The 23858-nt window shown below is 42.1% G+C and overlaps 1 protein-coding gene across 4 annotated transcripts in view; it reads left to right on the top strand.

Annotated features, from left to right (window-relative positions):
* Positions 1-23858, top strand: part of ADK (adenosine kinase) — a 291295-nt gene that overhangs the window by 219232 nt on the left and 48205 nt on the right. For all 4 annotated transcript variants that reach the window (XM_055719804.1, XM_027805482.2, XM_055719805.1 and 1 more), the window contains one exon: positions 23267-23302. In XM_055719804.1, coding sequence (XP_055575779.1) covers positions 23267-23302 — 36 coding nt within the window. The remainder of the gene's footprint in view (positions 1-23266; positions 23303-23858) is intronic.

The raw sequence follows: 23858 nt of genomic DNA, 5'->3' as shown, positions 1-23858 counted from the left end.
AGAATTTTTGAAATATATAAATCTCTTTCTTGGTTATGCTTCTAGCTGTGTAGAGGGGGACCCCCTACTCTGAACCTGAAATTCAACAGTTGTATTATTCTTCATCCTCAAGTTTTTTCATTTGGAGGAGGCGGTTTCACAAGCAAAGTTTCTTCTTCCCAGCCACAGCAAAGGGAGAGATTTGCCACCACCCTCACCCAGGAGGCAGCCGGCAGCATCTGCTGCCGGTTGGTCCAGGTCTTGGAGGGCAGGTTCTCCCTGCCCAGGAAGGCCACGGGTCTTTCTCCGTAAGCTAAAACCTTTAGCGTTTGGGAAGCTCACTTGAAAGCAGTGGGAAAGCGGTACACGTTCCAATGGAAGACCCTTAGGATCCCCAACTGATCTGTCCTTAGTGATACTTGTCAAGCTGTTCTGCTGTTACCAAGGTACAGCCCTGCTAGTTGAATAGGCTGTTGGGGGATATCCCAGATATTTCTGGACTTAGAACTTTTATTTTACATGTTTCTGATGCTGAAGTTTGGTGGATCTTGATTCAGGGGAAGCTCGGGTTTTTTATTGAGAAAATTTGCCTCTTGATCTTGATGTTACTGTCCCTTGAGTCCCAGCCAGCCTGCAGGTGCCAGTCAGCAGCATGCTTGTCTCTGTTTGTGGCTGTCCTTCTGAAGGATGCTGGGTTTGTAGTTCTGAGGGACCAGGCTGTTAGCGGTATCTTTGGTTCCTGGCTGGTAAGAGACCTCCAGAATTGGGTCCTCTTCAGGATCTGTCTTAACAAAGTCTTTCTGCTCTGGAGCCTCTGCTCAGAGAGACCTGGGCATTTTTATCTTGTCTAGTCAGACCTTCAACCTCTCCAGGCTGTGCGACATTCTTTCTTTTTTAAAAGACCTGGAATTTTCATCAGAAATGAAGTTGTAGCCATAAATTGTGTTGCTGGGGCAGTTCTGATTGCTCTGAAAGGAGAACCTTCCTGCAGCTAGAAAAATATGTGAAATTTCGTGGAGCTGCAGGTGTCTTTCACAATCAGTTCACCTGAATTTTTTTCATAACCTTTTTTGAAACGTGTGTGGCATGTATGGATGGGCAGTCAGGTGGTCTTAACACACACCGTATTTAATGTACGTGTCATTCTGGAGCAGCAGTGATTAACATGTCTTTTTCCTCTCATTGGAATTTTTACTAGACCAGTAGAAATATCTGTGAGTGGTCTTGGACACATACCAGTTTCAGATAAATGGATCAGTCAATTTAAATTCTGCACATAGAGTTGCCAAACACGATGCATTTGATTTGAACATCAAAGTAAACGCCAGATTTGGATGGAGCTGCATCTTCGTGTATGCGAATTACGATAATGAGTCAAACTACTGAATCTAGCCGCTCAAAAAAGAACAGTCATCATCTGGAACCAAATTCGTTGCTTCTAGAATCCAAACTGGTGAAAAGAACTTCAGAAGCGCATAGCCTCCTGCTGGCCAGTGGTAGCCCATCTCTGAACACGGGTTATCTGAGAGGTGGGTGGACACCACATATGAGTGTTCTAAAGGGTAGCACTGGTGGGAGGTGGACCCAGTATTTAGAGTACACCATGGAAACCATAGGTTTCAGGAGTCCCTATTAACCTACTTGCAGTTGAGCTTCTTTGGTATCTCAGACAAGAACTTTGTGTCCCAGGAGGAGTTATACACCTATATTTTTCAGGTAGAGCAAGCTAACATCATCTTCAGCTGTGTTCTTGGGTTAATTTTTAAGTTGGCATGGAAGTGACAATGTAAGTCGTCCCAAAGTTATCTTTTCATTTACAACAAAGATATTAAGTTGGGTTTTTTTGGGAGGGGTCTTCCTTGCAGCAGATTTTATTCAAATCATACCTATTCATTCTGCACCTCTTCCATTGGAGTTGGCTTTTTGGGACATTTTATTTAGGACTTTTAAATGTCAATTACCTCCTTTTAACCAATCTTCACCTCAGCTATTCTTGGGCAAAAGTTTCTTGTTGTTTGGAACTTCAAATTGCACCGGATAGAACACCGCAACATAAATTAACAGAAGTTGGTTGCTTTGGAGAGCATTTAGATCAATCTGGAGTGAGAGAAGAATATGTAATGGGTTTAATCAGGAATGTTACCACACCAGGAAGATGTTTCATTCAGGAGTAAATTATGCAGACATTCTTTCGTACGGCTGTTCAAGGTAACAGTTTGTAGTATAGTATCTTATGTAATGAAACACAAAGCAATCCCCCCCCTAATTTTTTCTGTTTCAAAAGCTGTATGTTCTATGGTACAGGAATGGTCTTGAGTGTTAGGGGCTTGGGGAGAATTGGATAATTAGACAGTAATGCTATCCACAGTAAATATCCATTACCACTTATTTTCCAGGGTAAAAGCCAACTCTTTAATGAGAGTTTAAAGGAAGCTGAAATATTCTGTAAACTTTCCGTTTTATTTATAACTTTTTTTCTGGGTCCTGGACTAGATAGATTGCTAGTCTGATCCATTATGGCCAGTCCTGTGGTTATTGCACGAAGATATTTTTTTCAAGAAAAGATTAGCCAGATAATTAGAACTCTCTCATTTTACAATTTATACAGCATGTGGAAAGTTTTTAGATTAATTTTTTTTAATTAGAATTGAACAGCTGCTTTATGTGCTACCGTTTTGTTCATCCGTTAATAAGACCTTTTGCAATAAATCCTTGTTCACAGTAACAAGTAAGAAAAATTGTATTTTGTGTAGATAAAATTCCCAAAAGGAGATTTGAAATATATCCAACTCATTCTGTAAACTGTTTGAAATATAACTAAGTTTGTCTATAATAATCTGTCCAAACCATGTTACTAATTTAAATCAAGATCATAACAAGTTCTGTTGCCTACCTCTTCATAACATTTCCTTAACTACGTTTGTTGGTGTTGTTTTTTTTTTTCTTGTGTATTTCTTGCATTCCATTTTTCTGGAATCGAACACATCATACCCAGCAACAGCCTGGGGTGCAAATTTGGTGTAACTGTGCGATGTTGTCCTATTTTAATTCCACATTTTACAAACACTCCTATGGATCTTATGTTGCCTGTCTCAGCTATGTGGAAAGCATAACAAGGTCTTCAGTAGTACTTATTACTCAGCATAGTTACTGTTCTTTCTCACCAGAGCCAGCTTCTGTGCTCTGAACTACTCCAGTGAGCCATCTTGTCATAAACCACCCCTTGAAATCTCCTCCCCTGTTCCTGCTCCGTGTTCTGCCTGCCGGTATGAAATGCCCCCTTGCGTTACACTGCCTGGAGACTTGGGGGGACGGCGTTCAGGCCTGCAGCGATGCCCTGGGGCCTGTGGCGGCTGGAGGTGGCAGGCGGACGGGACTGTGGAGGGGAGACCCCCAGCGTGCCAGCCAGGCGCACAGAACGTGCGGCCTGCCCTTGAAGGCCTCCAGGATATTAAGCCTTACATACGAGTTCACCATTTATCAATAAGCTATTATGGGATAACCTTAGAAGGTTTCTAAAACATTTTCCCCTGAGCCTCATACAACTTCCTGACTTTGCAGACAAAGGCATATGAAAAATTGTATCAATAAAATTTTTAGATTCTATAAAACAGTTTTCCTCTGAAACATGTCATATACAAAATATATGATGGGTTGGCATGTTAAAATGGTTTTGCGGATCCTTTACTAAGGCAACTTGTATTACTAGCTTGCAAACCGACCATTTGAGTAATGTGTCCATCCTAGGACACCTTTTCTAAGAAACCATCACGTGTTCTTTTCCCTTATCTGTCTCCCACCCTTCTTACTACAGTGGTAAACTGTATAGGAGAGGTGTTCGGTGTACTATACCCCGTACAAAACAGACTGAGAGGCATGTCCTGGCCAGAGAACTTAGTTTCAACAGAGATAACAAACGAAAGGCTGGAGAAGTAATGACCAGAGGTGAGATGTCCTAACATTGATCATACACTTGCTTGCTGCCATTACCAGAAATGTAGATAAGTTTTTTTCCCCTGTAATCTCATATATCAATTTTTAAAAGAAATTCAGTCAATGGAGAAGGAAAAAGTAATAATGGACTATGCTAAGTCCAGATATGCGAGTCCCTTCACTATAGATTTTTTTTTTTTAGCAATTCTTTTGTATCTCATGTTGGTTTTTTTCATTCTGAAATATCATGGAGAATTAAAGCAGTTCAGGATCAGTTAAAATTATAAATATTTAAGAAAGCAGTATTTAAGATTAACTGTTCTCCATTTACTGACCATTACTTGGAACCAAAAAAACCTTGTATTTTTGTAAGCATAGTAAGCTACACTGTTTTTCTTTAAACTTTAGGGTATGAATTATATTCCTATAATGACAGCTGCAGGGTGGAATGTTTTAACACACTGGAGTGAGATATATCTTGGACACATTCTTGGTATCTTAAGTTCAACATGCTCCATATGGTGCCACTGAGCCAGTGATTTTGAAGAAAACAGTCAAAGACTGCTGAAACAGCGTAAAATACAAATTAGTCTTTGCTATATAAGTAAAAAAATTCACTGTCAATCTTTTCAGCTTTCTGCATGAATACTTCCAGCAACTTTTAATAGTAGTCCCCATGTTTTAAAACAACTGTTGAATTCTAGCAGAACAGAGTGAAAGAGTGTGGGCTAAGACTGCATCCTCATTATTAACCGTGTTATGCCTCAGCCTTGTGCAGGAGAGCAAAGGGAGAGGAGGCTGGGCTTCCCTGTATTGTCACATCAGTCTTTAACGTGGCAGCAGGGATTGTGTGTTGCAAGATTTGTGAGAAGTAGGTTGCTTTTTGTTAACTCGGTCCTCTGTCAGCACAAAAGAGCCATGAAAGAGCTGTGTCACAGGGAGGTGTCGTCTCAGTCCTACTGTTGAGAACAGTAATCATAGGGTACCCTGTAGTAAAGCTATGTAATAACCATTGTGATGACTTAAATATTTTAGCGTTGGTGGTACTGGATTAGCTGGGAAGTATGTTTTCAGGACGTTGGACTTTTGTCATGTATGTTTTCGTTCATAGTATCATCACAGGTAGGAGTTAATGTAAGAGTAACTTGCTTGTCTATCTTACATCTTAATGTGATTGGATTTTATTCAATATAAACTTAACCCTGAGTTTCCTGAGATTATATTCACGCTTACGGATTTCAGAATACTTACAGCATACTTGCAATTCTTAGTACCAACGTTATGGGTTCATACCCTGCTTTTAACTCTGGATTGCCCTGATCTAAATTTTAGTTGTCCATTACTATTATTATTATTAGGGCTTTTTCAAAGCATCATCTGTGGACTCCAAACAGGAAACATGAGGATTACACAGCTATGCAAAAAATCTGTTTTTTTCAAGTAGTATCAACCTTAAATCATTTTGTATTGATGCTGACGCTTAAGAACAGGTTCACAAACGTAACAGCATAACAAAAACAGGCACAGTGCACCAGCCTGTTAACCTGTACTTGTGGGCCTTTTCTATCAGCAGAGCGGATAATGAAATGAGAGAATTACTGATGAACCAGACCCATAAGGTGGTGATTTGCAGAGTTATATTAATGTGAAGTTGCCCATTACAGCCTGAGTGTATCTAGGAATTTACTGTCAGAGGAAGATGGAGATCTTGTTCCCTCTTCTCCCCCTTTTCAGACTTGCAGCTTGTCTCAGGTTCCCTCTGCACAGTGGAGCTAAAGCAGCAGAGACGTGGGCGATATTTTAAAGAAAAGGCCCAAGAAGGTGTGGCCACATGATTTTTAAGCAGGGATGTTAGTTTGAGGTAGTCAATCTAGAATAAAGAAACCAAAACACGGTCCTTGAGCTTCTTACTCACCGCTAAAATGATATAAAAACATTAGACAAGGGCTGACAGGTAACTAGCATTTTAATAATCCCATATTAGAGCTACCTGTGCTGCTGTAATCCTTCTAGATATAATTAGATAAAACAATCATCAATAGTTTGTTTAAATTTCCATCTTTAAATATAGCCTGAATGTCAAATTTCAAGTGATAATTACTTATGACATATTTGTTAAATCCTTTGGGATACAGCCAGTGTTGGTATCTGGTAAAGGACCTAGTTGCCAATGGATTCATAAAAAACTTGTGCGCTCTCAGAAAGTACATTCAAAGCATGCAAGGTTTTGATATAATATTTCTCACAGTAAACGGGGGTCAAATCTCTGCTTTAAGTGGAAAACAGAACTTAATATTGGTGTTAGAGATGTGACCGGAACATCAATGATACATTAAGGTGGATGCTTTCGCATCATACATGAAATATAATTACCACCTTTTTTTCCTCCTTGCAGCAGCTGGATTCTTTAGTTTACAAAGGTGTCTCCTGATGTTTGTCCAGGCACTGGACATATATTGCTATATGTTCTATGAAGGACTTACTCAGCCATACCTCCCCCATTGGTGATAACTGTGTAGGCCTTCCAGTCCCCATGGCCACCCTGATCCATGTGATAGGATGATGTCACGCAGCTGTCACAAAACGCTAGCCCCTCGCTTTCAGAACCATGAGGCGTCCAAGCCATACACGTTGCCTAACCCAAGGAAACAACCCCAAGGCATCCACGTGACCCACCGGTGCCTTCCCTGCGGTTGTGCCATGGGCAGTCTGCTCCTTTTGGCTGTCTGCTCAGCAGGGTCGCAGTCCCTGGCTGAACTGGAAGGCAGCCACGCTTTCCTTCTCCCAGTATCGGTTCATCATCACTGTGTGGGAGAAGCCCGTGTTGAACTGTTGCGGAAGAAGCGTGTGGGTGAAAGGCGTAACCGTTGCGCGGTACGGCTCAGCTGGGGCACAAGGAGCGCCTCCCGAAGCGAAGCGTTCCTTACGGGCAAGAGCGGAGCGTGGAGAGACCCACACCTCGCTGCCTGTGACTACTGTTTGCTGAAGGAGGCAGGGTCCAGCCTGTTCTTTTCTAATTCCACATCTCAGCCGCCGGTGGATTGTTTGAGGAGAGGAGGAGACAAAGAGTAAGGGGAGGACTTGAGAAGACCAGGTGGAGCTCTCTACCTGGCAACAGCTCTGTGTTTCCCAGAGATGGAGACATTTCCTTAGCCTTCCAAACCTTCCCCAGCAGCTCGACCTCGCTTCAGTGCATCAGGGCCTGGGAGTCGTTTCCTTCATGCAGACCAGAAGTCTGTTCATACTTTGCTACTTCCAGGCCAATAAATTACTTCTCCAAAAAGTTCCTTACTTGATAAATCAATCTCCTTGTGTGTTTGCACTATATTACATAGGAGGAGCCTCGTCACCCTACTGAAAGAATAGGACACTGCGAGATACCAAGTATTTATGGCTAGATTTAATGATTTTAAAGGAAGCAAATTATTGCAGCTCTAGGGCAGCAGTAACTTACATAGTGACAACTTATGCATGTTTTATGTACCTATTTACTTCAGTGTTCGCTACGAAAGTATAGTTACCATAGCAATGACCATGTCACCAGATCTCTTTGCTAGTTCTGAAATACAAAATACACATGTGCCACCTGAACTGTGATTATTTTCTGCACAAGTACAGGAAGTAGAAGTTGAGGGTGTCACACACATCTCTAAACAAACAGTAACACATTGATTTACAGAACACTTCATGGTGCAAAGCTAATTGGCGCAAGTGGATCTCGGGTTGCTAGCATCCTTAGTATTGTAAATCCTTTGCCACTAAGCTGAAAGAAAAGCTTCACTGCCTCCTGTCAGCAGAGATTCCACTAGTATATACTTAACCTTTAGTCTTCTGTGGAACATTGGTACTTAGGTGCAGTATTCCAGGAAAATAACGTGTGGTATTCAGGAAGACATTTTCTCTGATTTTAGGTGTGAACTCATAAACAAAGCCATCTTTTGGCTATTTGCAGCTTGTTAATGGTATATAAAATAGCATCGCAGAAAGCGGTGTGGTTTTTCCCTGCTGCTGCTTCTACTTCAGAAATGGGGGATTTACAAAGAGTTTAGGTAGTGACCTTCTGTACCTCGGGGTGCAGCTCACTAACTCCAAAGACCTGAGAAGCCAAGTACTAGATTTCCTAAATCAGCATTAACCACTGGAACAGTGGTGGGCTACCCCGATATGACTTGAGACAGCAGGCAAGTAAAAGACGGAAAGGCTTTTACCCACAGATCCACACTTCTCCTCCTTAGAGCTGAGTTGTGTTTTCTCATGTGTTGACATATGAGATAACCTGAATACATATAACAGTTGTGAGTACAGATATTTGAAGAAAAGCAATTTGTGCAACTGCAGACTTAATCCGCTGTTTCAGTGGTTCTCATTTAAAAGTTACTTGTCTGCTCAGGAAAATTGACCTGCGCTGACGTAGCACGTTATTGGAAGCACAACGGCTTTAATTCAGGTTTGTAGTGTGTCCGTTATGTGGACAATCTTATGCTAGAACAGGAGTGGTTTGTTCCTGTTTTACCTTTGGGAATGTGTTTAACTAAAGAGGAGCAAGGCGTGGGCATTACTGGACAAGCATGTCAACCTGTGGAGCCAGCCATTAACGATTCCACGTGAAGAGACAAAAGTAAAACTGATCCACGTTCACATAATGGTTATCTCTTCCTCGTGCCGTGCGGTGTCAGAATTCTTCCCGCAGAGAAGGAGCCTCACTTGGCTGGGTGGGGGAGTGGACCCGGTGCTGTTACGTGTTGAGTTCGTCTGTGTGAGCTGTAGAGAAGAGCTGGGAGGTTACCGTAGCTGGGAAGTTTGATCTAGCCTCCCTAAGTCCTTGACCTGGAGGGTGGAGATTCAGATTCCAGCTTTATATAGTGATGCCACCGTTTAGACTCTCTAAATGTGATCACAGGCCTCTGGAGGGACATGAAGTCCTAAAGTAGCAAGGCGGCAACTTTTCTTGACTTCCATGTTGACTGCGAATTGTGTAAAAGGATCCAAAAAAGCCTCTTTCGTGGTGTTTTAATTAGTAGTCATTAATAAGTAATTCTAATTGCTTCAGTTTTTATTTAGATTCTCTCCATTCTCCTGTGTGTTTTTCTTAGGAAGAAATCCTCAGTATGTTTGTGTTTATCTAGGCAGCAAGTGGAATTTGTGACTAATCCTTCCGGAGCCCAGGTGTACCCCTCAGTCAGGGCGCCATGAGCTGGCGCTGGAGGGGTGGCCGGCAGAGCCAGGCGGCTCGGCGTGTCGGTGTGAGTGCTGCGCTCCCGGGGCGCGTTGAGCTGTGTGACCGCCCGGCTTACTGGCTCGGGCAGTGCTGAGACCTCTGCGATGCTCCGCTGCCTGACGGAAACGTGCCCAAACACTTAGGTCGCCTCTGACCTCTGCACAGACATACTAGTCCCTGTATAATTTACCAGATGGCCTTCAGCAGCGACCCCTCGGCGGTAAGGGGTAGCTCCGGCGAGGCAGTGGCGTCTGTCCACCCATTGATGGGCAGGAACGCGGGGAGCTGTGCCCGGCGAGCCCCCTCTCCCTGCAGCTGGGCGTCTCTCAGATAGATTAGGTCACTCGATGTCTCCCTGCTTTCAAAGTCAAGAGTGTGTTTGTTCCAGCTGTGGTGTTAAAAAGCTAACTCCATTTACACCTACAGGAACGGTCTGGCCAGAGTGGCTTCTCTACTGGCTCAGTGCAGAAGCACGTGCCTCTTGTATGTGGTTGACGGTATAACATACACTCGCATTTGCTGGCACCGCCAACAGACTTAGGAATAAATCTGCCTTGATTTCTGGATGAAGGCTGTCTTTCTCCTACTAAAACCTGACACGCAATTCTTGCTCTGTATCTGCTCAAGAATTGTATTTCTTCTCTGTCCTCTTGCTGGTGCAGCCACCCTGTCTGGGGTGGATTCCATGCGTGTGATGCTCACACACGTGCTGCTCTGCTGCCAGGAGCAGAGGACCTAATTTTTTGTGACATGAAAAGAAACTGGCTGGTACAGTACATTACTAAATGCTAGAGACTTATTTCATGAAATGGGAACACCGCAGGGGAATCTGGCAAGGAAGATGTGTTTATGTAACTGAATTGAGTGTTGCAACTGCCATCACTTAGTTCCCTTGGCTGCAGTGAGCGAGTTGTGAGAGGAAAACAATCCAAACAGAGATCCTCAGACACAGAGGGCAGCTCTAATTACATACAAATAATTAATAAAAATGAAATGCAGTGGTATTAGAAAATACCATTCATTTGCTTACGTGATAGTGTGTACCGAGCTGGTTGATAGGGACAGAAACACCCAGGCTTTTGCACTTTGATATGAAGTTTGTATTCCTTGGGTGTCCTCAGCATATTCTGATATCCCAGGAAGATTCATGACACAAGAGTAATTGCACATAATGTAAATAAGATCTGCATTAGTTGGCTCTTTCACTCAGAATCTTTTTCCAAGTCCAGATGTGTGATGTTTAAATGTTAGCAGAATAGAGTCCTTATGAAGTAGCTTTATCAAATGCAGCTAGTTTTCCAGCAAAACGGAGAAAACATAAATTAGAGCTCAAGACCTTGGTCAAATCTGGTGCATAAAATTTTATGGTTATATTTAATGTTCCATATGTGCTTTGGACAAGTGCCATGTTTGTAAAGAACTGCTTCAATATTATTTTTAAAAAGTGACACTTTTAGCACAGTATCCTCTGCAAACTGTTCACTGCTCGTCATGTACGCCAGCCAGGCTCCAAATAAACTTTGTTTTCATGGTCTAAACCAACGATCAAAATGCCTTTTAGAGCATGGTGGTTTTCAAAACATGGCATGGGGGATGTCACATGTGACTTTTTGAAGTATAATTCGGAAGGCTTGATTAGCTTAACTGAAAGAGGAGAGCGTATGATGTAAAAATCTTAACGAGAGACAAGGAATTAGAAGACGTATACATGTCCGCTAGTGCTGAATATGTGTTCTGGCTTGTTGTTTATAACATAATTAGATTTTACTACGTTATGTGAGCACTACATTCTTCCTAGCTCTTAGGAAAAGCAAACCTCAGACCGAGGAGGTTCTACAAATTTGTGCCACTTTTCAGAGGTCCTAGTCTATTTTTTTCTTCATTTCCCCAAATCCCTAAATAGCTGTCTTTAAAAAAGAAAAAAAAAAAAAAAAAAAAACAACAACTTCCAATGCAGCATCTGGTGTGCTGTTATTGCCACTACTTTCGCTCTGAAAGCATAGCACTACTGTTTTAGAATGTTCCCATTCATTTGTTGTCTGGTATTTGGCCAAAAAAATTTATTAGTAATGTAAGAGAAAGAAGTAAATTTTCAAGAGCCCAAATCAGAGTGTACTCTGAACAAAAGAACAGCGCTGCTTTGACCCTACAGCTCGTTTGAAATTTTGCGTAAAATGGAAGAGACACGGCGTCTTGGAAGAAATCACAGGGATTCTTTGTGTTGGAAAGTGTGAGGCAAACTAAATAGCTTGAAATAACTTCTGTTGTATTTAAACACAAATATAATGCTACAAGCAGAGGAAAAAAAATATATTATTTACACTTCTAAGCACTCAGGAGGTGTGAGAAATCTGTGGCGAAGGGCTTGAGCAAGTACTTAGCTAAAAATAACCTGTCCAAAGCTGAATTACTACTACTATTACTATGACTACTAATTTCAGCTTCAGAATAATTTGCAATCTTACATTTGTCATGTAATAAAATAAGAAACGTATCAGGTGCAATTTCAGGTTTATTTGCAGTATGCTAGCATATACTGGGGATATAGTAATGGTTAACAAATACAGAAATGTGTATTAAAATATAATGTCAGTCTGTTATCTCAGTTAATTAAAAAATAATTGTGAGGCAAATCCTAAAATAAATGGAGCATTTTAAAGACACTGAAGTAGAGGTTCTGTTTTGAAGTACAGCTTGGGATTAAAAAACGTTCTGTGAGCCTGGGAGTACATGGAGAATGTGTGTGTGGTAGAATCAGAGATGGTTAGCTCTTTGTATGCTTACGTACAAAATCTGTAAAACGTTACTGCTTGAAAACTCTGATACGTTTTTATGATCCTTTAGAATACACAACTGGTGCCACTACGAGAGTGTCCTTGCTTAGCAGAGATTTAGAGAACTGAGAGAACTGCTCCTATAAAAAGAGCACAGTTGAAACTCAAAGTTTGCTTTTTTTCAGACATAGACCAAATTTTTCATTTGTCTTCTGTGTGGACCAAGTCCAGATTTCACTTTTCAGCTTGGCTTTAAAAGTTACCTGTGTGAATTTACAAACTGAAGAGCAATAGTATATAGCAAATGGTTTAACAACCTCAGTCATTACACCATAAGAAAAATGTATTTGTGCTTTAATATTTTATAACTAGTGAATGTATCAAATGATATTTTAAGAGAGGATAGATAATAATTCATTGCAACTATATTAACAGGGTAAAGTTGCTTCATAGTAACAAAAAGATACATCGGTACTGTTGGAGGTGAAAGGTGATGTGACCGGTGTATTTCAAGCAATAGCTGTAGGTCTTCATAACCTAAAAGCGCTCAGAAAACTTGAACATGCCATTAAGTTGTGGTGGTTTAGTGGCTGTGATTCTTTTGCAGGCACGTGGAGTTTTTTCCCTAGTTAGAGGTCTAGAGATTTAAAATGCTTGTGAAAACCACTGGTGTAACCAGGAAGGGTTCGGAGAGCCGAGTGCATGTAGAAGATGGAAATACAGAAGGTTTCAGAGAGGGAGATCACCTTTGTTTTGTCAGGAGCGATGTATGCATTTGGGAAGGTCTTGTGTATGTGTGCATATATATGTGTGTGTGTGTGTGTGTGTGCGCGTGTGTACATAAAGTTGATTTAACAGGGTGGGCAAATGCCTGACAGTGAAACCCACTATGGATTCAGCTTCTTATCAGTATTACTGCTGCATATCCAGTGCACCTTAGAGCAAATGATCACACTGAAAGAAAGGGGCTTGCACACACTTACCCATGTAATAATGCATAGCACTTTTAATAAATAAGTTGTTGTCATAATTATGTTGTTATGTATTAGATGAAAGATTACCGATCTTTGATGCAGGAATGCAATTTTCCATAATTACATCACTTAATCTTGCATTTTTTTTCTATAGGAGTTCATGTATATTCATACATCATTTTATGTTCTTTTTGGCATCTTAGTCTTTATCATTTTCCTGTTTTTGTTGAGTATGGTGTCTTAAAAGTAGAAAGTAGTGCTGAGAAGGCTTATGGTTTGCTTTCTGTCGTAGGACTTCTGAACCCCACTTCTTGAAAAATTTAACTTCCCTGCGTGAAAGTATAGTAACAAAACCAACCAGTAGGATAGTCATGATCTTTTTGCCTGAGCCCATTTTTAAAGAAAAAAGCAATTATAACAGAATGAGAGTGATTTGAATGCATGAAGCAGTTGGTTATAGATAATTTGAATGAATGTCTACTGCCAAACATATTATAACCTACGCGAAATATTTAGGTGAAGTTCAGTGGTCAAGACATTAATGGGCTTCCATGTATTCTTCATCCTCCGTGTGCTGTGCTCATTCTAGCAGTGCTTTGGCCCGCTGAAGCTGGATGGAGGAGTCTTCCGAGTCTCTGAGAGATACTGCTAATTTGTCAGAGCCGCTTGTTCCGCTTCATTTGTAGTTCACGACTGTCCTCACCTGCTGTGTGGCTGTGGCTAGTTGCTTGGTTTCTTTAGCTGTTTCTTTTCCATCCTAACAGTCATCTGACTTTTCTGCATATATCAGTAAGTCTTTGAAAGATTCTTCCCCTGTCTGCCTAGCCCTGGCATGGATTTTATCCCATGCCTGCAGTCAGTAGCTGCTATTTTAATGCAAAGTATAACACCAAATTTCAAAGACCTTGACAGCCTGGAGAAATCGGACGATGGGAATCTTGGGAAGTTCAGCAAATGAGAACAGACAGCCCTCTTACCTGGGGAGGAATGTTGGTCCCAGGACAGGCTGGGAACCAGCTGGCTGGAAAGCAGCTTTGTGAAAGATGACCTCAGGATCCCAGTAGAAAAAAGGATGGATTCCAGCCAGCACCGTGCCCTCACAGCAAAGGCTGCTGACAGCATCCTGGGCTGCATTAGGGAGGAGCACTGCTGGCCGATGGAGGGCTGTGATCCTTTCCCCCTACTCGGAACTGGTGAGATGGCTCTGGAGTGCTGGGCCCAGCTGTGGGCTCCCCAGCATGAGGAAGACCTAGACTTACTGGGGTGATACCAGCGAAGGGCCACAAAGATGGCTGAGGGTTTGGAGCATCTGTCGTATGAGATGACTGAGCACCTCCAGAAGAGGAGGCTTAGGGAGATCTTACCAACAAATACAAATACTTAAAGAGAGGTGGGAGCCAGGCTCTTCGCAGGAGTGTCCAGGCACAGGACAAGAGGCAACAAGTACAAATGCAACTACAGGACGTTCCGCTTAAACATAAGAAAAAGCCTTTCCTGTGAGGGTGGTCGAATGCTGGAACAGAATTCCCAGGGAGGCGGTGGAGTCTCCAGCCTTGGAGATACGCAAAGCCCAACAGTCCTGGGCAGCCTGCCTTAGCTGGCCCCACTTGAGGAGTGGGGTTGGACTAGATGAAGTTCTGAGACCCCTTCTGACCTCAACTACTTTGTGATATTATTTTTTTTAACACCTCTTTCAAATGTGTTGCAAATCATGATCCCTCTAATTTCATTACTTTTCTCTCAGTCTCTGCCCTGTCTTAATCCATCCCAGGTTCAGGTTGGCTTCCCTTAGATAAGGAGCAAATATACCAAGAAACACTCATCCTCAAACACTTAATGGTCAGAAGCAGGTAAATTCTAACTTCTATAGATTCGAAAAAAAATCACGCAAGAAATTAGCAACTTGTCCAAGGTGATAAACAATGCCTTAGTCACATCTGGAACTGGAGCTCGTGTTCCACAGTCAGGACCACACTGACCTAACTGTGGGCAGGTTGAAAATTTGGGTTTCCATGCAATGACCATGTTGTGAGAGAGAGCCACTAGCAGAGACTGAGAACTAGGTTTTTCCTTCCATAAAGTAGCTGCAGTAGCTAAAACTGAAAATACCAGAAAAAAATTCAAAATCTTGAATGTTCCTATCTTGGACATAGATAACTGCATCATTGAATTAGCATTGAACAGCACGACAAACTCTGATAAGAATCTTTAAGTCAACTGAGTTCAAACTTCATGGAAAGGGTAAAAAGTGTAGTAGTAAGGTCAGTTAAAAAGTTGGTGGTACTGCCAGAGGCTGCAGTAAGCCATTTTATTTCCTTGCTGGAGTTAACAATCGGTGCAAGCCTAGCACACGAGGAGTGTTAGGCGATGATTGCTCTTTACAGGGTTCCCCGTACCATAGCCTTAGTTATAATTCTAAATGGCTGCGCATGACATCATACCAAACAAAGTATATAAAACAACTCAATTTCACTGCTAAAAACGTGTTACCCTTTCAGCTGGACTGGAGACAAGTCCTGCTGGATCCCAGCACTTCTAGCACAGTATCTGATTATTCTCTCCATCTGAAATTGCTAGACAAGAATATCTTGTCAGTGATTTGAGGCTGGTCTGAGTGGTTGCAATCATAGAAGGCCTTGTTGAAAATGAGGCAATCTTTTATTTCTGTTTGTCGTCCTTCAGCCAGAAAGTTAGCACTAAGAGCATACCATAAGCAGTATTAAAGACTTCAAAAGAGCCCACACATCTTTTATTTTTATATCTGTATAAAGTTCTTATCTTCTAGCTATTAAATTAATTTTAAGATCTTTGTTTTCATTTTTATGATGTTCTGATTCAGTGATGTTTAAGGAAGGGGTCTTCTCTTTCTCTTCTGAACGTGATGCATCTATTGTAAAGGTCGAGACGGACGCGTTTGTATAGAGAGGCGGTGTAAGGAAGTGTCGTTCACTCATTTGGTGCTTATGATACGTGAGGAGAGCTGCCCATACAGAATCGTAGGTAGTTCAGTTCTTTAGGTGAGGATGTAAGCTAGAGATATAAGTAATAGCACTTTATCCATCATAAAATTTCAAAATGGCTCAGAGGCATATCACTACCGCAGCTGTTGCAGACCCTGTAATGGCATTAAGCTCTGACTCAGGGTGATTTTTTCCATAGAAGATTCTAGCAGGAACTATAATTCTGGTAATAACCTGAATAGGAGAATAAATAACTTGAATATTAATGAATTGTACGTGATACAGACGGTCCGGGGTGAACCCAAGCAGAACAGGAAACACATTTCTTTCTCAATTCTTTTCACACTAGGCTTTTTCAGACAAAACCCTCTGGTGCTCTGCCAGAACCCCCTCTGAACGTTACAACTTTAACCCCATATGGTATTTATACTTGTTCTGATTATTCACTCGAACTGATTATTATTATTTTCTATTTTCACCTACTGGGTGAAGGCAGTGTCGATACATTTATCAGTATCTTTAGTATTACTGGAGCAAGCTGAAATAATATTTTAGGATATGATACGAACTCTTGCTATCCTTTATGAAGAAAAGCAGTTTTGAGGTCTGGCACTGCTCATGGGAAAAGGAAAGAGGGAAGAAAACACCTCTATGTTCCCTTATGATAATCTGCCCATCCAATTAATGCCAGCTGTGCTTTCTTCAGTAATAACCAGCAAGGGGTAGATACTTGCTCAGATGCTGCTGATTCTGGATGTTGATTCTCAAGCTGTTTGCGGGGCCTGTCCGTTCTGTGCCCGCTTTTATTGATCTCCGGGAATGTGAACAGGTGTGCGCTGCTGACCGCATCAAGGATTAGTCTTCTGTGCTTGTCAAAGGGAGATAATATTGAAGCATTACAGTCGTGTGACACATCCCCAAGCATAGCTCCAACTTTGTCTGCTGTAGCAGAGTTTCAGCAGATAGACGTTTGTTTCAGGAAATTTGCTGATGGTTCTTTTGACTCCTGTTTCTCAAACTCTCGTACGACCCATGTGAAAGCAACTATCTCTGGGGGAGAGAAAAGCAAGAAGAGGAGGGATAAAATCCCTTTGGCTTCCTGAGCCCTGAATGTCTTTATAAATGACCATTTTTTAATAAAGGCATATGAGCTTGTATTGCTTTTACACAGTGAAATGTAGTAATAGTTGACCTTACAGTAATGCCTGTCTAAATCAGGCTGCAATGACATAAAAGGCTGGATGGGACAAACTACAGTAGTTAGAGTAACCGTTAATAACTCTTTAGCGCTGAATTGAAGAGGAACATATGTATCTTACCGCTAACCACAATAAATGTACTGTTACCACTAAAGGTTAAGTGATCCAGCTGGAACTATGTCCTGTAGACTTTGCATCCATTCATTTTAAATAACAGAATAAAAGCGGCCATTTGTTGAAATCATGTTTTCAACTGATCATCGGGTAGTCTACGGCAGCATCTACCTCTGATCTCTTTGGTAGGTCATGATTGTCATTACCACAGCTTTGACGTCACCCCTATTTGCATAGCGTGAGAGTAATTATAGTTCTCACGTGCTGTTGTCATGTTAGGAACTGTGGGTCTGCTGTTACGTACGTGTGCATGTATATATGGGCATCGGTTATTTTCTCACTTGAAGCTGGGATGGGCGATAAAATCAGGTGTAACTGAGTTTGGCTTTGTGTAGCATCTACAGGGAAGAGCGGTATAAAGACAGATCATATTGCTGTGTGCTTGTGGGCTGCATGAAATGCTTGGGTTGGGTATAAGAACACCCCACCGACTGTGTCATGAACTTAGTGGGTGTATGTACGTCGTCTTTGTCATAATGCAAAGACACGGGCTGAAAATTCATTGTCCTGTCTGTGCCTTAAGCTGCATTTCCAGGGTCACATTTAGTGTAAGCTGGCCTGGAGCTGGAAGAGTGGAAAGCACGGCACGGCGCAGCTCACTAGCCCCACTGCTTAAACACGAGCTTAGCTCCCACAGTGTGACCGGTGTTTTTTGAAAGAAATACCAAAAGAAGGGCACGTAGCCATCTTGGTACGTCATTTGGCATGACTTACCTTCTGACAAAACAGGAGGGAAATTTTAGCAAAAGGTGTCTTTTATTGGCCCATATGCAGAATCGCTGGGCACAACAGCAACTGCTGACATCAGCAGTTCTGGTACTCTCATGCCTATGGAGTATATAAAACTAAGGGTATAGCTCTGAAAGCACAGAATTTTATAAGGAGGCTCTTTGTCAGGGAAAGGGAAAGATGGCAGGAAGGACGGGTGTGCCTGCCTAAGGAAAGCTGAGCTACAAGTGTTAATAATTATATTATAGTAAAGCAAAAGACTTTCATGGCTCTATAGTGCAGCGAGACAAATAATACACGCATTTTTGATTGATTGTGGTTGTTTTGTTTTGTTTTTAGAAGTTTTAAAAGTATACTGTCCTTTAGGGAATCATAGCTAAAAATGCCTGTTTCAGGAATACAAACCGTGGGCACCTATCTCTGAGGAAGGAGACTGTCGATATAAAACAATACTAAAAACTTTGATTATTTGAGTCAGCCTTCTACAGAACGAAGTTGTAGATACCAGTGTGCGTCGCTTCCAAGGAAGTCTTCTCTTTTTCCCTATTTGCTTGCTTGACTTTGTTGTCGCTCATTTCACTTGGACAGCAGGGGTTTACTGCTAGAGAAGATCAGTGAAACTAACTGTTGCCGCCGCAAACAAGGCAATCTGTAGAAAAGCCAGAGAGGGTACAAAGAACACCAGGTTATGCCAGGACTGGAGATGAGCTCAGGGGTGGGATGGATAGCACTGGGTGACGATACCAAAGAAAAAGGGAGTTATGAGTGAGATAACTGTAGACTTTAATGTGTTCAGGGAAACAGTGTACATGGCAGAAAACTCACAATTGCTTCTGAAATGTATGGAAGGAAGGAAATGTCTCAGATTGATTTTTTTAGAAGATTTTAGCAGTTAAAAAAGTCTTGTAAGGTGCAGTGGTGGAAGTGCTATTCAAGTTATAATCAGGCATGGCTGGCACCGGTAGGAACGGTTCCACCAAATGCGGACCCTAAGTGGAGGGCCCTCGTGGGCGTTTACTGCTGCTCACTGAGTGGGTCCCCTCAAGCTGGCTGGTTTGTTCCTTGCTGGCGTTCCGCGCTCTGCACCGCGCTGTGCCCCAGGGCCCTTCCAGCACGGCTGCCCGTGCTGCGTGTGCGTGCCGGGCTGAGCTCCCAGCGCCTCGCCGGCCGGCCTGCACCAGCAGCACGGGGAGAGGGGCTACCCCTGAAATTGTGAATAGGGCTTGGTGTGGGCTTGTTTGGGGTAGGTGGGTCAGCAAGTTTACGGTTGTCACAATAGAAACTCCCCACGAACCTGCCAGTAATCTCTCAATTTAAAAAAATGGATCACATCCAGTGGGGGGTGGGAGGTGGTGGTTCGTTGTGGGGTTTTTTTCTCCCCCGAGGCAAAACGGAGCGTTAGAGAGAGCTGCAGAGGGTAGCACTGCGATATGGGAGTTTAGGTTATTCTGTGAGATGTTTCCTCTACCAAGGAGGATGGCAGGGGAGGGATTAGCTGCAGTGTCCCCTGCATTTGCTTTCTTGCGTAATTACGGGAAATGCATTAAGTGTGCAATGGTATCATTGCTGTCCTGCTGTTTTATCATTTCTTTATGAGATAATGTTGATTTCAGCAATGAAATGCAAATCTAGTTTACAGTGCTCCTTTTTTTCTGTGTAACCGTTAAAATACGTATTGTAGATAATACTGCTGGCAGTGCTTTTGAAACAGTCTTTGTCAGTTAATTTTGGCAATACGTGGTTTTAAATGCTGTTTAATGCGACCGCGTGAGTTTTATGATGGCCTACATGAATTAATTTTAACCCAACGTGCATGTTGTTACCATTTTGGCTGTAATTTGATCAAGTCATCGTAAAACCTTGGAATCAACCAAAAAAAAAAAAATTGGATGTGTCAAGAACATTTAATATATAGTGTGCCTTCTGTGTGCTGTGGCAAAGGGAACGTACAGTCATTGAAGTTGAGCCATCTTAACTGTAATCATAAAATTCTTTTTAACGCAGGGGGCTAACAAATACTTCTTGGAATGTAGATGCGAATAGATTTTGTGTTTGGAGGTTGTGTTTCTGTTTACTTCTAAACAAATAGTTTGTATCACTGGAGATAAAAGGGCCCAGAATTTTAACAAGACCTGTTATAATTAGCCCCAACGTAGATTATAAACAGCGCCATTTACTAAATGCTGGGGCTCCAGCAGCAATAAAATACATGCAAGAATGGCAATAGATTTCAGCTAGCGAGCGAGTTCAAACATCAGAGCAAGGCCAGCACTAGCAGAAGTTGTCTTCTTTTATTGTTCTCTCTTTAATTTATCTCGCTTTCCTGTGTAAACTGCTCACTGTTGTGCAAAGAGAGGGTGTGTGTTAACTTTGGTGACATTGTGTTACTCCCATTAAGTAACGCTGCGCACAGGGATTTTTCAGCGTGACTGTACTTAGGTATTCCCCTCGCCAAACTGCGTGAGCCAAGTAAGGTTTCAGAACCAAAACCAAACCCCATTTCTACTTCAGGTGGTACGGCCTTAAATTCACCGTTGCGGTTAGTAAAAAGACTATATAGAAAAAAGACCGTGAGTTTTTAATATCTTTAGTATGGAAGAGTAAAGAGGTGGGGGAGGGGGTTTTATGCAATCTGTTCTCTTGCAGACAATAATGAAAATGCTGAGTTGGAGTAATGAATGAATGAATGAATAATGTCTAAAGTTTATCAAAATTGGAAGAATTCCTGAAATGAAGCCTCCTAAGAAAATCCTGTTCTGTCGCTGTTTTGCTTTGCTGTTGTCGCATGTCACGCATGAATGAAAATGCTGCATTCTCTGGGGAGCGCTAAAGCTTCTGTGTAGGTTGTTTATTTCCTTAATCCCTCCTTCTTCGTGATTTCCAATGTCAGATGTAAAATGGAAAGCCTGTAAATACAGTGATTATCATACTGATGATCACCTGCATCGGGGAACGCCCTGGCTGGCCGCTGTAACCCTAGCAGTCCCCACATGTTACAGCCACTTAGATTTTAACCTGACTACTTTATTAGAGACGTGAAGCTCAGTGTGAGGTGCCCTAGGGCTGCACAGATGGGTTCTGCTTGTTTCCTGTTCTCACTGTTATTGTGAATAGATACTAAAAGGTTCTCATCGCTTTTATCTGGTTAATTTACTTTGAACTGTCCCTGGCGTTCAGGGCCTGCCTCTCACATTTCTCACCATTTTGCAAACACCAAACCGTAGTCTCCAAATGCACGTTTGGAGCTTTGTTATCTTTTTTTACTAGAAGGGCCTTAATTCTTAGAGGGATGAGATGCCGAGAGAGGCTGGTCATAGGGGGCTGGAGGGGCATGGTCCTTACAGAGAGAAGCTGCTCGGGAGTTACTGGGAGGTTCAGTTGATAGGAGAGGAGAAAATTAAGATTGCTGTTGTTCTTTGGCGCGTTCAGACACCCTTAGATTAGAGGTCAACTGCAGGAAAATCTATGATTGTACGCTAGCGACCATTATTCATGTAGCCAGGCAGCAGACCAGGCTAAAAGATGACGTTCTGACAGGAAAATCCGAAGACGAGATACTTTTTAACAAATGTGCAATCATTTATCCTTTCTTGTGGAAGGGCCGGGTGTTTCAAACCACATGTGCAGTGCATGGGTGCTCCAGTACAGAAAATTAAGATTAATTCTCTTGAAAGTCTCCCATGTAAGGAAACACGACTTAACTGGAATAATTTTTATTTCTTGTACTTGGTGTCCAGTTTCCTGGCCAAACAATAGTTTAGCACAGATGTTAATGTCCTGCTGCATTGGGACATTAAAGAAATCCACTTAGGACGGATCAGTGTAACTTCCGACTTCAATTGCGCGACCCAAAACCTGAGGTTGAAGAAGTAGTCTAGCTACGCTGTGTAATTTTTAGTCCGTCTTCTTATTCTCTGCCCCTTTATTGCTCCCTTATTTCTCTTATTTTGGGGTTGGGTTGGGTTTTTTTCGGTGACCCGGTCCCATTTGAGGCTCCCCCGATTGTGTTGCCGTTCATTGTAAGCGCATCACTTCAGAGTGGAAACTTGCAGGCTCCTTTTTTCAGACGAGCGTCGGCTTTGTTAATCACATGCTGGTTTAGGAAAACACTGCATGATATCTTTGAACCCTACACTCCTTCTTGACAGCCAGGCTAGCAAATGTCATTGACTGTGTGATGTACAAGAAGGAATTCAATTGTAAGTAAATTGTCAAAGTGGCTAACCTTGCCCGCACCCAATTGTCAGGACCATGATTCAGTTTTTCTGTCAACATCAGCTAAGGCTAACCCGGCCAGCCTTATGCTTCTGCGGTGAAGCAGCCTGAGGAGTTGTGCTTTTCAGCTTATCACATTTTATTAACCTCAACTTACTGTTGTTATAATCAACTGTACCCACTTCAGATTCCTCTGTTGCCCCCAGACTGGCGGATCGTGTAGGTCCACAAGTGTGTATTTTCTGCAGGCTGTCGTAGGGACACCGAACTTGCGTGGTTTGACACGGTGGTTGGTTTTGTTTAGCTGGATCAACTCGCCGTTTGGGCTCCAGACTTACCCTTCTATTAATGTCACTTGGCAAAGATAATCTGGAAGAATGGTGAGTTAAACCGTGAAGACTTTGAGGGTTTTCTCCCATATTTGCAGCGTTAAGGTAGACAGCGAGTAGGGCGGAAACATCGCTATTGTCTACTGTCTCCTTGCTTTTGTCTCAAAACAGATTTTAATTGCTCCGATTAATATAAATAAGAAATGAGGACATTCTGATACCCTGATGTTGCCTCGGTTCTTTCAGGAAAAGAACATAGTTAAATTGCCTAAAGCAGTGATTAAGACATCAGAGTATTTTAAAACGCTCATCTGATTCCACCACAAGGGTTTGAACACATTTTGTGATCCTGTTTTTCTAACGCGCTGTAGATGACAAAATGTTTTCTTTTAAAATGGCTCGCTAACCTGTGTCCCGTGAAGCGCCGTACGTAAATGGAGCTACGATACAGTTTCAGTTGAAAACATGTCTGAGGGATATTTGGATATGAAGTAGTGGTTTCCTAGTCAGAGTCCTGTCTCCAGAAGTAACTTTCCTTGCCTGGAAAAAAACCATACTGTACCTTCCTTATTTGAACTTGTGAAATGTGTTGACTTCGTACTGTTGTTGGGCTTGAGGGAAGGAGGGGGAAGCGTTTGGTGCGACTATCAGAATTGAACAACTGTATATGGGTATATTGAGATACTCGTGTAAAAGGAAAACTGGCTGAATGAGTTTCAAAATGTGTTATTTCTTCATTATCTAGCACTTTATAATTAACTGTTCTTTTTTTATTATTTCAGGAAGCTGCCACTTTTGCTAGAGAGCAAGGCTTTGAGGTGAGTTAACCCACAATTGCACACTAAACAGATCCTAAAGGGTTTTTTTCTTGCTGATAATGAAGTTCTTTTGGACAATGATTGATGTGCTATTATACTCTCCAAGCCTCGCAGCGGTTGCCATGGAAACTTGGCAGTCGTCATGGTTTCTTTGTTCTGCCAGCTCAGTGTTATGACGCACTCTGCTAGGTCTGCACCCAACATCGCCTACAGATGTTATTTATTGAATTTTGAAAAGCCTCTTGGGAAGCCGAGAGGTTGGGCACGGTTTCAAGCTGCCTCTGCAGATATGGGACCTGTCAGTTTGTTCAGTTAAAAAGCTACCTCATTAGCTGCATTACGCTCCGTAAGGATTCGCTGCCGAAGCAGTGGTGAAGCAAGACTAAATAGTGGAATAGAACACCGCTTAAAGAACTTAAACCCTGCCATATGCGGATTATCGTTATGCAAATGAATTTTAGCAAGGTTGTATATAAAATTGTTAGGTACTGATTAATGTAAACCGTGCCGCTACGAACAGCTTCTTTTAGAAGGGGTGGCGTGGAATTTGTGTTTC

The sequence above is a fragment of the Falco cherrug genome, chromosome 9 (genome assembly GCF_023634085.1).
Source record: "Falco cherrug isolate bFalChe1 chromosome 9, bFalChe1.pri, whole genome shotgun sequence".
Taxonomy (NCBI): Eukaryota; Metazoa; Chordata; class Aves; order Falconiformes; family Falconidae; genus Falco; species Falco cherrug.
The sequence above is the reverse complement of the archived record's forward strand: the minus strand, read 5'-3'. Positions and strand labels throughout refer to the sequence as shown.